The sequence below is a fragment of the Buteo buteo genome, chromosome 27, assembly GCF_964188355.1.
Source record: "Buteo buteo chromosome 27, bButBut1.hap1.1, whole genome shotgun sequence".
In the NCBI taxonomy this organism is placed as follows: domain Eukaryota; kingdom Metazoa; phylum Chordata; class Aves; order Accipitriformes; family Accipitridae; genus Buteo; species Buteo buteo.
The window spans coordinates 9,744,909-9,761,601 of NC_134197.1; the positions used below are offsets into that span (position 1 = coordinate 9,744,909).

The following is a 16,693-nucleotide window of genomic DNA, read 5'->3' on the forward strand; positions in this document are numbered from 1 at the left end:
AGGAGAGGTTTTGGGAAAATCAAGCCGAAGATGATAGTTTAAATTAGATAGATGACATTTAAATGACCTCAGATGTGAGCTGTCTTAGATCCTTACATTGTGCAGCCATTGGGCACAGTGGTGTCTGTAGGTATGGCTTGACCTTGCAAAAGTCGTGAGCATTGTGTGTGTATTGGGTCAGGTTTGTGTTGGGGAATGGCTTTCTGATGGAAAGAACTTAAAATACCATATATTGAACAGAACTGTGGTATGGGAGTTGGCAAAGGTTGATAGAAGAGGAGTGCCTTCTTGGTGAAGCAAAAATACTGTAGCAATGGAAGAAAATGCCTGTGGCGAGTGTGAGTGTGTGCTGTGTAGTCATATACTGCCACATAATGTGACCAAAGAGACGCTGGGACAAAAGGAGTTTGGGGTAAGAAATCAGATGTTTTTTCCCATGGGGGAGCAGGGCTGTGGGGAAGGTCAGGCAGAGGTGGGCCAGCTTGGGGTGGATGCTGCCGGCTCGGCTCCGGAGCTGGGTCCTGGGGCAGCGGGGCATGAGGAGGGCACGCGGGTTTGCCTTACGATCTGTGATGTAGGTCCATGTTTTTTACCCAGGGGCTGAGTCAGGATGCTGCTGTACTCGCAGCCTTTGCCCTGCTCCCCACATGGCGCTTCCCTTGTCCTGTGCTCTTTAAACGTGTGGGGTTAAACAGAGGGGTTGCTTTGCCAGTTCCTGAAAGGCAGAGACCTTTCATGTGAAATCGAGCAGCCTACTGCCATATTTTCTGTGGAAAGCCAAAAAAAGGACATTGAATTCAACTGAATTGTATTATAAAGCATCGGAGGTGCAGGACTTCCTCAGCTTGCCACCTGCTCCTGCGTGCCACGCATGTCCCTCTGCCTCTGCTGGGAGTAGTCAACAGGAACAGGAGAGGAGACAAAGTGCCTCGGGGAAAACTTTTAATACTATTACCTGACATCACTTTTAGTGCTTGGCTCGTTAGGTGAGGAGCCGCATGGCCTGCTGTTAGCAGGAGCCGTCCTGTGCCGCTGGCTGGCCAGGCAAGAGGTGCTGTGCTGCTCCTGGCGGAGGGACGGGGCTGTTCCCCGAGTGCCTCCTCGGGTTCAGTCTGAGCCCTCTGGTTCATCTGCGCTCGGTGGAAATTGTGCTTTTCCATTTGCAGCTGAATAGCTGTGAACTGGTTGGGTTTCCCTCAGTTTCCCCAGAGCCGTTGATAGCTTTGCCAGGGATGGGTACCCAGGGTGCTGGCCCATCTGCTGATGAACCTGTTCTTTGGGTCAGTTCAGGCTGTGACTGTGTCTCGGAGCTTTTTTCTTTATTGTCTACCCAGTCCTTTAGTCTCTGATTTCTGTAATCTAATATTTGGGGCATCAGTAAGGATATTTAAGCCTTTTGTTATGATTGCAATACCACTGCAGCTCCTTTTCTGTTTGGGAATGGGCTGTGACCATCTGATCTAGGCTTGGTGTTGAACCGTTTGGCTATTTGGGATGAAGAAGTAGCTCTGCACTCCCGCATGGACCTGAGACGAGGTGGATGGATCAATGCCTTGCCTGGGCTGGCTGGCTGGCTGTTTTGTCTCCAGAGTTGTTTCATTGTGTGTATTTTGCATCCAAGAATAACAGCATCTCGGAGCCAGGTCATGCTAAGGGGGAGAAGTTATTTTAAGCTGTCATGTCTAAGGAGCAGTGATGTCAGTTCTCCAGCTTTTTTTTTTAATTACTAGTTTTAAGCATCATTAAGTAAAAGGAAAAGAAATAATGGCTGAACAGCTATATTGATGTGAAGCTGTGGCTGCGGTTCAGCCTGATGAACAGCAAGTTAAGCTGTGCCGTGGTCTCTGGGTAGAACAGGCCGTATGCCAAGGGGACATCTCTCCTGAATTGCCTTCCTGTGACCCAGGGGTGCATTAACCATCTCATGCCTGAACTTCCCAAGAGGCTGATGTGGTCCTTGGGGGCTGGGAAGGAAAGAGGATGTCTTCTCCAGTAGGTCCGTGTTTTGTACGTTAATTAAGGAGGTGAGGTTGCTAAGATCAGAACCACCTGGAACCGTTCAAAATGAAGCAGGTAGAAACTACTGACCTTGTATTCATTCCTCCTTATAGGTCCTCTTTGCATGACCGCTGAAAAGGTGGTGAAGGATCAGTGATTAAAGAACAATCTTCGCCTGGGGATAGTATTCTTTCTTGTTTCTGCTCAGCACGAGGTACCACCAGGTGGTTCTTGGTTGCAGTTTAGAGCGTGACTAAAATTTATTTTTCAGGCACTTAGACAAATGGGATTTATTTAATTTCTCTTCCTGCTCTTCCCCTCTGAGCTCTGTTCTGAATTTCCATGTTCCCTTTTCCCTGCAGAATGAAGTGGAGCTAGGAGAGCTGCTGTTGTCACTAAACTACCTACCCAGCGCGGGAAGACTGAACGTGGACATCATCAGAGCAAAACAGCTTCTTCAGACAGACATGAGCCAAGGTTCAGGTAAAGGGCAGTGCATTTCTCACATTACTCATGCACAGATTATATGTGCTTTTAAAGCAGTTAAGTGGTGAGGCTGCAATTTGTGGGGGACCCGGGGGATTTGGATGCTCAGTTCCTATTAATACAAGGCTCCTGATATTCATTTTATATATATAGCCAACAATAACGAAAGTATTTGGAACGCTTATCCTGTGATAAAATGGAGGGTGTGAATACCTTTGCCATATTTAAAGTAAAAATCTCTGAACAAGGATGAGGTGAGGAACCAGGAGCTCTACATTACCCCCGTGTTGTGTTCTGTAAGGCAGTCCCTTTGTGGCGGTGCTGTGTTTTGCAGATGCTGCATGCTGCCTGCATGTTAATGTTGCGGTGGTTTCATTTATGATATCTAACTGCTGTGTGGATGCTGTGAGGTTTTTCCAGTGTCCGTGCATTGCTCCCTGCTGTTTATGAGCGTGCTGCCTGGTAATTGCTTCATGTGTATGTCCTCAGGTGTTTTTCCCTTGTTCCCTGCCCCAGCCACTGGTGCTGCCAGAATATTGGCATTTTCCAAAAAGAACAGTATGCTTGGCCTCTATCAAGGCTGTCGTGAATTGTGGTTTTGGCAGCGAGTGTTTTTAATCCAGCTGCCTGACTTTTGTCTCCACTGCAAATCCCTGGGAACGGCGCGGTGGTACAAGTCCCAGTCATTTCCAAATGCTGTTTTCCAGCATGGTCCATCCCTGCGGTGCCCAGCCTTCACGAACCGTGGTACTGACTCACGACACCTGTAATGCAGAGCCTGTGTTTTGTGGGTTTTTTTTGTCAGATCCTTTTGTGAAAATTCAGCTTGTTCATGGATTAAAATTAACAAAAACCAAGAAGACCTCCTGCATGCGGGGGACGATAGATCCCTTCTACAACGAGTCCTTCAGCTTCAAGGTTCCACAGGAAGAACTGGAGAATGCCAGCCTAGTGTTCACAGGTAAATGGGGTGGTGTTACCGACTTGGCACGGTCATGGTTGCCTCCGAGGTGAACAAAGAAGCAGTTGTGGATGTGCAGATGAGCCCGTGCAGCACGGTGTCTGTCCCAGTAGCCACCCTGCAAGGGGTGACCATCGCTGGGGTCTCCAGGGAAGCCTAATTAGCTCTCAGTCCTCTGCAGAAGCCGTTCCCAGCATTGCCACCTGATGGCTGGAGCTGGCTGGGAGCACACCTCATGGGTCCTGTGCTTAATTGGTGCCATTGGGAATGCTTTTGTGCGGAGGAGGAGGAGGAGGCATTAATTGCACTTCTCAGCGGCAACCAGTTTGGGCATAAAGTCAAAAATTAGAGGAATGAGAGGGAAGTATTGAATGATCCCAGAGCCCAAACACTGGCAAAGATAACTTCTGGTTCTTGACATAATTTGCTGGTGAGATGATGCAGCTATAGGTGTTTTGACACTGACTTCACCTGCTTTTTAAGAAGGTTTATTCATGCCTTTATTTTTAAAGGGCTTTGACTCAACGCCAAGCCCTGCGTGGCGCAGCTGAGCTAGACCAAGACACAGGCCACGCAGGCTGTGGGCCAGGAGGAGTCCCAGAGCTAACCCCACTGAGAGCTTTGTCAGCGCAGGAGATGTTTGGCTGGGTTAGGAATTCCTATTTTTAAACAATTGCTGTATCTCCTATTTTTATTCTCTAGGCATGAATAGAATTCTCTAGTCAGTGGGAACTGGCAACTGGGCGTGCTGCTGGGAGCAGGAATAGCAGAGCACAGGGACGAGTCCCCGGCTGCGCTCTCGCCCGCAGGATGGGCAGCAGCGGTGGAGCTGAACCGAGGCCGTGGACCCGGTGCGGCCGGTGGCCTTTTCTGCCGTTCCACAGCGTGGAGGTCTTGAGCAGGGCTGCAGGGACCCCTAGGAAGCGGAGGGTTTCCCTCCCGTGCCGTGACTTCACCCAGCCCATGTGTGCTGTGGAGCTCGGGCACCGTCAGGAGCAGGGTCGGACCTTCTCGCTCTCTGGAGGAGCAGAGGCGCTGGGCGCTGGGACCCACGTGCTTCTGCCACACTGGGCTCCCATGCTTCACAAACACGTTTTTTGGCAGCTTTCCACCCATTACTCACCATCTTTTGATGAAGAGAAAGGAATCTGCATCTGAAAGAACATATTTTGAAGTGTTTTTTAATTTTATTTCTTACATGGCAGATACACGTGTCAAAGCTGGTACAAGGAGCCTAATTCCAACCCATTAGTTTGTTTCCAAACATGTTATAACAAAAGCAATGCTGATCAGCAATTTAAATTTTGCCCTTCATGCTCAGAAATTTCCTCAGCAAAAAGTCTATAATTAATCACTGCTTTGCATGCACGTCACCCTGACTCTACCTTGCATGTGCAATGATGAATTTGTTCTTGGAAGCTTCCATCAGGTGATACTGTGACAGGCACAAAATACTCTTTTCTTTGTTTTCCCCTTTTCCTAACAGAAGAAGAAAAGGTAGAGTAGCAGCTCTATGCAGTCAGAAGGGTGAGGGGAATATGCTGCTCCTCACCATAGCTGGTGAAGTTAGCATTAATGAGTGGATGTCTGATTATTTTTTTTATGCAAATTGATGTCTTCTCAAATAAGTCAGTGGGAAGTTAGCTGATTTATAATCATATGTAATGCAGTCAGATTTCAGTGGTGTGCCTTTTAAGTGGTGCTTCACTTTCGAAGTGACGTGTTGCCTGCTTTAAACGCTGCAATACATAAGCCCAGGCCAGAAATGTCACCAGCAGCTCCAAAGCTGGGAAGAAGCCTGCAGAGCTTTTCGGAGGAGCTGCAGGGCCAGGTTCTCGTGGCCACTCTCGAACTGAAGGGTGACGCGGGGCTCGGGCACGGCACTGCCGTGGGCATCGTTGGGCTCGCTGCTTTTGCTGCGGTTGGGACTCTGTAGTTTGAGATACGTGGTTTGTGTAGCCAAGATATAGCTGGGACCGGAGGTGTTGGTCACGTTGTTGTGTGTACAGTCTTCTGCTGGTTCGGTGCTTGCGCTGCCTCCTGTTGTTAGAGGAGCCAAGAGCCCGTCTTGTTGTGAGGACCTTTGAATCAGGGCTCCTGCACAGGCATCTGCGGTGTCATGGGAGTGAGGTGGTTCAGGGGACACAGTGGTGGTGAAGATGCTGAGCCGCGTTCAGTGTTCACCTACGTGACGGAGGTGCTCCAGATGTTGGTGTGTCCCCAACAGGGAGTGCAGCACCAGCTTCTTCCTGTGTGCATCTATGAGGATTTAATAAAATGAGTATCAGTGTGCAGCTTGGCTGAGGTTCTGGGATGGGGATGGTGGTATTCCCCATATAGCTGCCTTCTTGGCATGTTAGGGTATTGCACAGCTTAAAAGCTTGTAAAGGGCTTTGGGAGCTTTTGTTAAAAGACAATAAAGAGCAAATGGTTGCCAGAATGGAGAAGCTGTACCTCACAACATGAGGATCTTTTTATTATTTTGCATCTTTACAGAGCAGGAGCATAAGCCATGTTCTTTTTTTCTCTAGGTTTTTTGTTTCTACTTGGGGTTTTTTTTGGCTGCAGTGGTGGTTCTTTCTGTTGCGTGTTTTGTGGGAGTTGTTTTTTATTTCTTATTTTTTTCAGTCCACAGCTCTAGTCCATTAGGTCAGTTAATTAAATTTGCTGTTGAGTCAAAGTCCAATTGAAAAGGGAAATAATCCTGCTTGAAGGGTGCATGATGATGCTTTGAATGGAGAGAGAGCTGTAAAAGCAGTCCTGGGAGCCACAAATGTGAGTATATCTTCAATAATTTAAAGGAACCTTTTTTGTGGCTTTGTATTTTGGACTCAGTCTGCAGCTGTCTTTACATTGGCTTGGCTTCACTGGAAAGCAGTGGAGCCGTGCCAGTCCCTATCAGCTGAGACTCCTGGCTCCCTCTGTGTGGCTGGTACCACACTGCAAAGTAAGGCACTATCTAGACGAAGTAAGATTAATTTTTTTTTCCCTGTGTATTTTTCTCCTGTGCATCTTGAATCAAACTGTCTGGGTTTAGTGCACTGCGGTAAGAATTTATGGACCGTTTTGCTGCAACTTCAGCAAGGACCGTGTGCGCAAACACTGGATGGATGGTTTTCTGAAAAGCACCATTCTGCTCCCTGCCTTCCTGGTGGTGCTCTGGAGAGCTGGACTTTGGACCAAACGCAGGGTTGATGCGCAGCTGGACTAGGAGACGGGCAGTGGGTGCCTCCAAGATGGGGTGCACAGGGTGAGCTCTGCATTAGCCAAGATTTGGGGAGGGTTGGGCTAGTTCTTAGATCTTTCCTCCTCCTTGGACATACTAGGATTCAACATGGTAAATTATTAGCATTTACAGACCAAAATGCTTCTCCTTCCATGTTGGTGCAGGACACCTTGTACCAGCTGCCTTTGTGCCTTCCCCTCTGTTCCTAGCTCAGATGCTTACTGGAGCTGTCATGAACTCACGTGTCCCAGTTTAGTGCCTAAAATGAGCTGGGATGCGCTCAGGTGGAGATGTCCTCTCCAGAAAGAGGCATCCAGGGTCAGGATCGCTGCTGCAAGTATTGTCTGTTCACAGCTTCTCACCAAAAGAGGCTAAAACCAGGAAAGTGATTGATACTTATAACAAGACTAATGTCCCGACAGAAAAAATGATGAGTGAGGCAACAGCTAGTGGAGATGATGTTTGATTTTCATTTACTCCATCAAACATGTTGCCTAGGTAGTGAGCATCTGTAACAGAAATGCACTTTTTGGGGCGGTTCTTTTTTCCACTTTTTGGTTTTTGGCAACTTGACGCATATCCCCCATGTGCCACCATCTGCTCGAGTGCAAGCAAGTCATGGGTTCACCTCTTGCAGAGAAATGGGGCAAGCTTTAAAAAACAGTATGTTCTCCTAACCACATATACCTGTGAACAAAGGTGTTAATTATTCTTTGTCCCACAGTAAGGGGAAGGTGGAGTTTGACCCTGGCAGCAGGGCTGTCAGCTGCTGTCTGAGGTCATTTCCAAGCAGAAAAAAGGATATTTGAGGTGCAACTGCAGCCTCTGTGCTCAGGAGGGCTAGATGCTGGGTGCCTGGAGACACCATGTTCTCTGCGCTGGGGGATTTTGGGCAGGCTGTCCTCTAAATCCCAGTCTAACCTTCAGAAAGCCTGGGCGGTGCAGCAGGAGGTAAGATGACACCTGAAATCCGAGCACTGTGGTATTTTGTTAATGATTATAATGTTGTTAATAACAATCGTTGGTAACGCTGTTTGCGTTGCAGTAAAACCCAGATGGCCCAATAAAAAACACCAGCGTTTCAGGGCAAACTGCATCTTGGTGACTCGTTAACATCTTTTGATGATTTACCATAAAAAATACAACCTTCAGCACTCACAGTTAGGTAATATATGTCTCCCTGAGATCCCGTGGTGACTCTGTGTCTCTTTCTCCATCTAAATAAGCTCTTGTACATATTCACATGATGGGATCTATAGGTCTCGTGAAGCGAGCAGGGTCCCCAAAGAGGGAAAAATCATTTTTGTGCTCTGGGTACCGTCTGTGCAAACACAGAGGGAAAACCTGCTTTGCTGTCTGACCTGGCTGGGAGCGTAGCTGGAGCTGGGACAAGCATCGGGGCTGATGGTGCCTGATGGAGAGCAGTGGTGGGGCTTGTCCCACTGCACCGTTCCCGTGGGAAAGGTGGCCCTGGCTCCAGCAGGACAGGATGCCCTGCCAGAGGAGGGAAGCAGGCTGGGGCAGGGTTTGCTTGTTGATGAAGAGATCGGTCTCGATACATGCATGGCAGCTGGTGAGTACTGGCTGAGGACACAGCTCACAGGCACCCTCTCTTCTGAACCATTTGTAGGATCTTATATGATTATCTTCACTTTTCAGTATGTTTTAAAATGGGCTGTGCCTCTGTTTTCTATAAAGATTTAGGACCTTTTTTTTTTCATTTTATTTCTTTTTAAAAGTATTTGAGTTCCTGAGGGTCCGTTGTTGAACATTGAGACTTTGCACACCTATACCTGTGGTTTCAACGGCTACTGCAGTGGGGCGCTGACAATACCATCAAGCATCTCCGTGCACTGAGTGCTGTAACAACATGTGTCTTCCCTTTGCTGGTGATCGCTTTCATGCTTTGTCCCAGGGCTCTAATTAACTTCCAGTTAACAGTCAGTACTTGATTAAAATAACAGATCGCTGTTCAATAGCAATATAGCTGGTTCCTCTATTGGCTCATTTTCCCTTTCCCTTGGCCTGTGGGAAAATTTAAGGACCATTTAATGAAGTTTGAGTTTTTAGAAGGGAAGAAATTCATTGTCGGCGTGTGTTGCTAATGGTGCAGTTCTGGGTAGTTTGGTTTACTTTCACTGAAATATTTTCCTTTTGAAGAACTACTGCCTGTTTGAGCATATTTATTCCTTTTGTAGCATCACAGCTTGAGAGGAGAGGAATTGGGTCTTCCTTGAAATCCTGCCTTCTTGTTGGAAGTGGATGTTTTGGGATGTTTCTCTGTCTGGAATAAATGGTCACTAATGGCACAGGCAGCCCCTGGTGAGCACAGCTCTGGCCCGCCGTCACCCTTCACTCCTGGGGATGTTGGAGATGCTCTGGTTGCAGACCAGTTTGGTTTTTGTATGTTGTCTAATGAGCATTTTTTGAACGTTCAATAGAAAATATTTTGGGATGCTCTTGATCCACACGACAGAGTGTCTGGGGCAGTTGGTGGCGGTGGGGATGGGGGGGCGGAGAGCAGCCCTGATCTGGCAGAAGAGGCTGTATGGAGACGGGTCAAGGCTGAAGGTGGTCGTCAGCTCCAGACCTCACCTTTCAAGAGAGCCCAGGTTAGGTGGAGGGGCAAATTGCTGTGCCAAAGGCTTACAGCTCAGACCCACACTTACCCATCGCAGCTGGAAATAAAACTAACTAGGATTCATGCTGGGCCTCCAGGTAGCTTGAGTCCTGGTTGAGGAGAAGACAGCTGAAGCTCCTCAGATCTTAAAACTCTTTGGTTTTTTCCCATCAGCTCTGGTGGTCAGGCTTGCGGTGTAGATGCTGGAGACAAGGTGATGCTTTTGGTGTTCGCCTGCGCTGCATGGGATTTGTAAAAGTCCCATGAATGGGATGCAGAGATAGCGAGGCTTTTTAATGGTATTTTTGTAATTAACAGGCTGATTTCCAAATGTCCCAATTAGCTGAGCAGGTTGAAGGCTGATAATAGTTTTGTCCTCAGGCCTCTCCAGAAATACACCTGAATTTTGATTTGCCTAGCCATGTGAAAGCATGACCTTCAGATATCAGCATCGTCTTTAGGTGCCTGTTTGCAGGGATGGAAACTGCAATGTGTTTGGGGTCATTACACATCTCCATTTTGACTTGCTGCTTCAGATGCTCATCTCTCCTTTCACCTATTGCTTTTTCTTTCTCACAAGAAATATTCAGGCACTTTGTCTTTTGCAAACATATATTGGGGAGAAAAAATCTCTAATATGTGAGGCAAATGAAACTGTTTTTTTTTCCCTGTGCTGGAACACGGGAGGAAGAAGTGGTTTCTGTTTTGAAATGCTATCATGTTGGACACCGTAACATCTCTTAGATGGATAGATTATTAGGCAACTTGCTGCTAGAAAATTGTTTCTTGTTGTCTATTAGATGTGTGTTTCTGAAGTATTGGACTGTCTGTATATTCCACATATCTGGAGCTCAGAAGCAGAATCTAATCTTGCGCTTAAACCTGTGTAATCCTATCTTAGCCAAAGGGGAAAAAAACATTGATGTCAGCACTGGATTTTCTGGGGATTTACACCTGTTTAATTTAGATCAGAATTTGGCCTTTGTGTCTGGCGTTATAAAATACTTCATATATTTATGCACCAGACACCATATGGTCCGTGCTGGGGTCTGGGGAGAGCAGAGTGCTCCTGGCCGGTGTCTCCCGCGGTCCTGGCTGCTTTACTCCGGGCCCTGTGGGCACACGAGGTGACCCAGCAGGTCTTATGAGGACATCGCCTGTTCTTGGGGTGGTGGGAGAGGGGCATGGGGAGGTGCACTGGCAGCAGGAGACCTTGGCCTCCTGGAGACCACCCTGCCTGGCAGAGCCTCTCCGCGGCGGGTACGATGCACGGGCTTCGAAACCCTCCTGGAGGAGGAAGGTCCCCATTGCTCTCCGTCCTCCAGATCCCCATCGGTGGCTCGTTGGTCCCCGTGAGAGGTGCCGTGTGTCAGCCTGGAGCAGGCGAGAGCAGAGCAGGCAGCGAGGGGCGGCTGGAGATGCTGCGTGTGGTCCTGCGGCCCCGATCCTGGTCTGGGCTCGCTCGGGGAAGATGCTCCAGGGATGGATTTGGCTTTTTGCAGCAGACTGGCTGCTTTAACGAGGAGGAGTGAAACGCTATTGATCCTGGTGAGAGCAACAAGATGCTGGTGCTTCCTGAGCCAATCTGTTGCTTGCTTAGAAGGCAAAATTAGATTCTTCAAGTGGAGACTGACTTAGTTAACAACAGTACCTCACTGCAGACATGGCAGAAACCGCCTGTCCTGGAGCTCTCTGGAATTTTGGGGGAATCTTTTTCTCCTAAAGAAAGGAGCAAAACCTCCTCTCTCCAGGCTGATTGTCAGCGCTTGCTCATTTTGCCAAGCCCATTAATTTAAGCAGTGTCATGCCTCTCTCGACCTCAGCGTTTCATCTTGTTTGGCTCATGCCGTGGTGAAAGAAATTGTTGAAACGTCTCACAAGGCCGTAATCTTTCTGTGTATCAAATGAGGAAAAATCTCAGTGGCAGTAGCCGCTCTGGGCGGTAGAGCCGTGTCTGGAAATGAAATGCTTGTGCCTGGCCCCGTGGCTGTCAGAGGAGACGCGTGGACGTGCCGGCAGAGGCTGCCTCTCCCGCGCGGCCATCCCTGCCTTCGTTTACGGGTGCTGTACGGCATCGGTGCTGGAGCCTGTTCGTGTGAGGTGTATAAATAGGCATGAAGCCATTCATGTGCTTTGTTGGATCTGGGGCCCATACTGCAGAGAATTAAGATGTGATTTAAAAAAAAAAAAAAGGGAGTTGGAGGTGGAAAAAGCCAACTGTAGATACTCCTTTTCAATATCCTCCAGGCTGGTGGAATAGATGCATGCAGTCTGTTATTCCGGTTTCTCCTGATGAGATAATTTCATGAGGTGTCGTCCCTGTGCATCCTTGAGATCTGTGCAAGACACGCTTGTGCTTTCACGTTTCCCTGCGCTCTCCTACAGGACTTTCCTCTCCCTGAGGCCAGACCCCAATTAGCCAAGTGCCTGGCTTGGGGTGCTCCGTCAGGTGCATCCGTGGGGTCCCCTTCCAGGCTGCCCCAGCCAGAGCACAGGGGCTGCCCTCGCAGGAGGACGAGGACGGAAATGGTTTTCAAAGAGAGTTTCCTTGGTGTGGTGGTGTTCTCCCACGTGGAGCAGCAGCTGGACGCTGGAGCTGCGGTGGGTCCGTGCGTGGCCAGGATTCGGCCACGCGCTTAAGCGGTTCCAGTTCCCTCTGGAGCAGGGCAGGCACAGACGTTGCAGGGAGCAGCCTCGTGGAGGAGATGCTGGGAAGCGAGATTTATGTGCACATCAGAGCCTGATAGAGATTAAATTGATAAATGTGAGACCACTGCATCTTCTCCTGTGCTTTTCTCTCTTCCCTACTAAGTATTACGGCCCACGCGCAAGGAGCAAGGGGCAGAATTTGGTCCATACCTGTGATGTTCACAGCGTGCATCATTAGTCCTGCTGCTGCCTGCTCCTAGCAGCACCCTCTTTGTGCTAAACAGCTTTTTAATATTGATGTCAAGGAGTTCAGAAGTAGTTTTCAGACCTGCTTGACCTGACAGCTCAGACCCAGGAGCTGATGGCAGAGCACAGCGGCCAGCATGGAAAAGGCTGAGCATTGGTTTCCGCCTGCAGAGGATGAGGGATGAAGCGTTGCCTGCGTGAGCAGTGTGAGCGTGTGAAATAGGGCGCTTTTTGAGACCCTGCCGAGCCCTGAGACTGAAGTGGGGAAGTGCAGGGAGTGTTGATGGGTCAGCGCTAACAGGATCGGGGTTCCTGCCAGAGAGACCCCACGGTCTCCTGAGACCTGTGTCCTCAGGGAGACTCCGCCGCTCAGTTGCCTGTGTGCAGCCTCGGGCACGTCTTGGCTTATTTTTCCCTTTTCCCCTGGTTTGGCTGTAATCCGAGGATGCAGCTGGGCACAGTGTGCAGTGTGGCTGCCGGCGCGGGACGCGGATGGCTGAAGGTTTCTGGCTGTGGGTTTTGCAGCTCACAGCACAACGCCAGCCGGCAGCCAGCACGGCTGTTGGGGTGCAGTCGCGGCTCTGGGCTGCAGGGTTCCGTGTGCCTGTGCTGCAAAGCCCTTGCAGTAAGAATATTTACCATGTAGGTGTTTATTCAGTTTCTAGCCTGGGGGGGCAAGGGTATCAGATGAAGCTTTTACAGGCTGTGGCAACAGCGATTGCAGGTGTATAATAATGGGTTGGATGTTTTTAACGACTTTCATGCCTGATGATTGACCCAGGCACCCAGTCTTCTCTAGACCAGCTATAAAAATGAAGCTGGATTTTTGCTCCTTAGTATTTAGATTGAATAGCTTTATCCTGTAGTGGAAAGGAAAAGGGCAGGGCCCTCTAATTCCTCTGGGGTTTCTCCCACTGGGGAGCTGGTTCCTGTGGCTGTGTCTGCTGGGAAATGCGCCCCGCAGCAGCAGGCTGGCTCTGGAATCGTGCCGGCTGGCACGTTGTGCTGCAGCGTCCTGTGTCGGAGTGGTGCACCTGAGCCGCACCGAGGGGTGCTCCAGTATTTAAGGCGTTTTAAAATATGCAGGATGCAATCAAATTGCATTCATTAAAAAAAAAAGGCAAAAAGAAAAAACTTTGGGGGCAGTTAGCAAGTGGGTGGTGGTGTGCTGTAAATAAGCTAATGGCAGACTAGTATAAACTCAGTGAGGATGTTCTGCTTGATGTTTAGCCTGAGTAAGAAGGCAGATGAAAAACAGAGGCACGTTCCTGCTTGTTGTTTTTCTTCTCTGCGAGTTAAATGGTTTTGATTGCGTTGCCGGTAACTGATGTAGGTGACTGAAGAAGAGTTACGTTATTTGTGCCGGAGCTCCCACCCACCCCAGTGTGCTGAGATTTCTCTGCCCGTTACTCCCGGCGAGGCAGTGGTAGAGGCGAGGCTGCAGCAGGTGCTCCGGCAGCTGCAGGCGGCAGCAGAGGTGCTGTGCGGCCGTACTCGGCGGTGCAGCGTGGCCGTAACTGCTGAGTAACTGCTGGGCACATCTGGCAGAGGGTTTTCAGGAGATGCAGGTGCTTTTTGGCCCCATCTGAGCAAGGTGCTTCTGCATAAAGCTTGTCCCCCATCACATAAATGGTACTGATAGCCTTGAAGTTAGCTTAAGGAAATTTTCTGAATTAGTGCTCCTTCCTGGTCATTTCAAGGCTGCCAATATGTTCAATCAAAGGATGAATTAGTATCTGAAATGCTAGCTTAAATTTTACTATTGCACATAACTCATAAATCACAAATACTTTGCAGTCATGCCCTTCACAGGTACTCGGTTTGCAAGTCTCAGTGTAGAGGCAAAGGGGAAGATAAAGAACATTTTAGCTGGATCTAGTGCTGGGGCTGATGCCACCCAGGCAAGCTCACGGTTCAGAGGCAAATGCCAGGTTACATAGCGACATGCGAAACTGTTGACCACTGAAAAGCAATTCCACGTGACTGCCGTTGGTAGGAGGCAAGGGACAGCTCAGGCTGGAGTTGCACCTGGAGCCAAATGTTGGAGCTCCAAGTCCCATCGCATCTCCTGGCAGTCCCTGCCACTGCTGGGGTGCAGCTCTGGGCTGTGCAATGCCCGGTACCCGCTGTGCCGTGCTGCTCAGCCGTACAAGGAGCGCGGCAGCCAGGCTGGGGGTGCGACCCAGGCGCCCCTCCTGCGCAGGAGCCCTGCGGGGGACGTGGGGCCCTACCCCGAAGAAAAGTTTCCTGTAGCACCCAGGCCCCCATCAGTTTGAAATGGATCACTTAGGAGCGCTGCATCGATAAGTATATAACATGAAAATGTTTTATTTACATCACTATAATGGGTTTGCGTGGCAAGGTTTTGGTAGTGGGGGGACTACAGGGGTGGCTTCTGTAAGAAGCTACTAGAAGCTTCCCCCATGTCTGACAGAGCCAGTGCCAGCCGGCTACAAGATGGACCCACCACTGGCCAAGGCTGAGCCTGAGCCCATCAGTGACAGTGGTAGTGCCTCTGTGATAACAGATTTAAGAAGGCAAAATAAGTTGGTGCAGTGCAGAAATGGCAGCTGGAGACAGGAGTGAGAACATATGAGAGAACCAGCCCTGCAGACCCCCAGGTCAGTGCAGAAGGAGGGGGAGGAGATGCTCCAGGCGCCGGAGCAGAGATTCCCCTGCAGCCCGTGGGGAAGACCCCGGTGAGGCAGGCTGTCCCCCTGCAGCCCAGGGAGGTCCACGGGGGAGCAGATCTCCACCTGCAGCCCGGGGAGGACCCACACTGGAGCAGGGGGATGCCTGAAGGAGGCTGTGACCCCGTGGGAACCCCGCGCTGGAGCAGGCTCCTGGCAGGACCTGTGGCCCCATGGAGAGAGGAGCCCACACTGGAGCAGGTTTTCTGGCAGGACTTGTGACCCCGTGGGGGACCCACGCTGGAGCAGTCTGTGCCTGAAGGACTGCAGCCCGTGGAAGGGACCCACGCTGGAGCAGGGGACGAGTGAGGAGTCCTGCCCCTGAGGAGGAAGGAGCGGCAGAGACTACATGTGGTGGGCTGACCCCAACCCCCATTCCCCATCCCCCTGTGCCACTGGAGGGGGGGATAGAGAAAATCAGGAGTAAAGTTAAGCCCTGGAAGAAGGGAGGGGTGGGGGGAAGGTGTTTTTAAGAATTGGTTTTATTTCTCATTATCCTACTCTGCTTTGATTGGTAATAAATTAAACTAATTTCCCCAAGTCAAGTCTGTTTTGCCCATGACAGTAATTGCTGAGTGATCTCTCCCTGTCCTTATCTTGACCCATGAGCCTTTCATTATATTTTCTCTCCCCTGTGCAGCTCAGGGGGGAAGTGATAGAGCAGCTTTGGTGGGCACCTGATACCCAGCCAGGGTCAACCCACCACAATCGCATTACTTCAACCCTTTTAATGGACATAAGTGAACCTTTGCTTTTATATTTCAGCATTTCTATTATAAAGAGGGTTTTTGTTTGTTTTTGTTTTTTTTTTAAAGAAGCCTTTCTGTTTCCAAAAGAATCCCTGAGTAAAGAGCAGCTGCAGAAGGAATTGGTTTGAACTCTGCTTCCTTAATTGCTTTTTGCTCTGTGTTGGCCTGGAAATGGATATTGCTATTGTGTAAATTACTGTGATGGTGGAAAAAGAGCTCATGAGATCAGGTGTGTAGTTTCTGTCCGGAAAATGGGTTTCTTAAATGGAAAGCAGTGTCTACCTGTCTATAAGCAGAGTCTGGGTCAGTCTGAAAACGCCAAATGATGATTACCTCATTTTCTGCTTCTGGGCAGCTCCACAGTTACTGTTTTTTGTGGCCAAGGGCAGATTTAATCTGAAATCTACTCTGAGCTCCTTTCAGGCTCTGGAAGGGGATGCTCAGACATCAGGGAATACAGCTCGGTCCACTTGTACCGTAACCCGCGCTCAGAGTGTGGTCCAGCACCCGTCAGCTGGACCACAGGGGCTTCTCCACCTCCACCGGTTGTGGAAGAAGCTGAAAGGAAAGAGCGGGAGCTTTTTTCCTCCCGAGGCTGAAGACGCGAGCTTGCGCGGAGTTGGCTCCACTGCAGGTGGGACTCTGGCCACGGTACGTGGGTCGCTACCCACGTGGGTGTGCAAAAAGCCGAGGGGCTGTGGCAGAGCCTGCCCAGCCCCAGGCTGGTGGCCCCTCGGCAGCTCTGCAGGGTTTTCGTGCTCAAAGGGGCACCCAGGTCTCTCCGCAGGTCCCTGCTGCGCCGGCAGGTCCCCGTCCAGCCAGGGCAGGGCTCAGCCCCGGAACGGTGTGCGGCTCGCCTTGTATCTTGAAAAGCTGTCATTTTGGGATCGTGTCCGAGCACCTGGGGGTCCTGGTTGGTACATCAGCGGTACGTATGGGTTCTGTATGGAGAGTGTGATGTTAACCCCTTCTGCTGGGCTTTGGAGCAGGCTGAAGTGTCGGGCATGAGTGTAAATGGTGTAGTAAGCGTCATGGCCAGTGCATGCTTATTGGGATCCAAGGACACAG

General features: G+C 49.9%; 1 protein-coding gene across 4 annotated transcripts in view; it reads left to right on the top strand.

Annotated features, from left to right (window-relative positions):
* The window catches only part of SYT17 (synaptotagmin 17), a 41,059-nt gene that overhangs the window by 20,163 nt on the left and 4,203 nt on the right, over positions 1-16,693 (top strand). For 3 of the 4 annotated variants that reach the window (XM_075058616.1, XM_075058618.1, XM_075058615.1), the window contains 2 exons: positions 2,361-2,481; positions 3,290-3,445. In XM_075058616.1, the coding sequence (XP_074914717.1) occupies positions 2,361-2,481; positions 3,290-3,445 (277 nt within the window). The remainder of the gene's footprint in view (positions 1-2,360; positions 2,482-3,289; positions 3,446-16,693) is intronic. The other variant, XM_075058617.1, reaches the window with a different exon arrangement.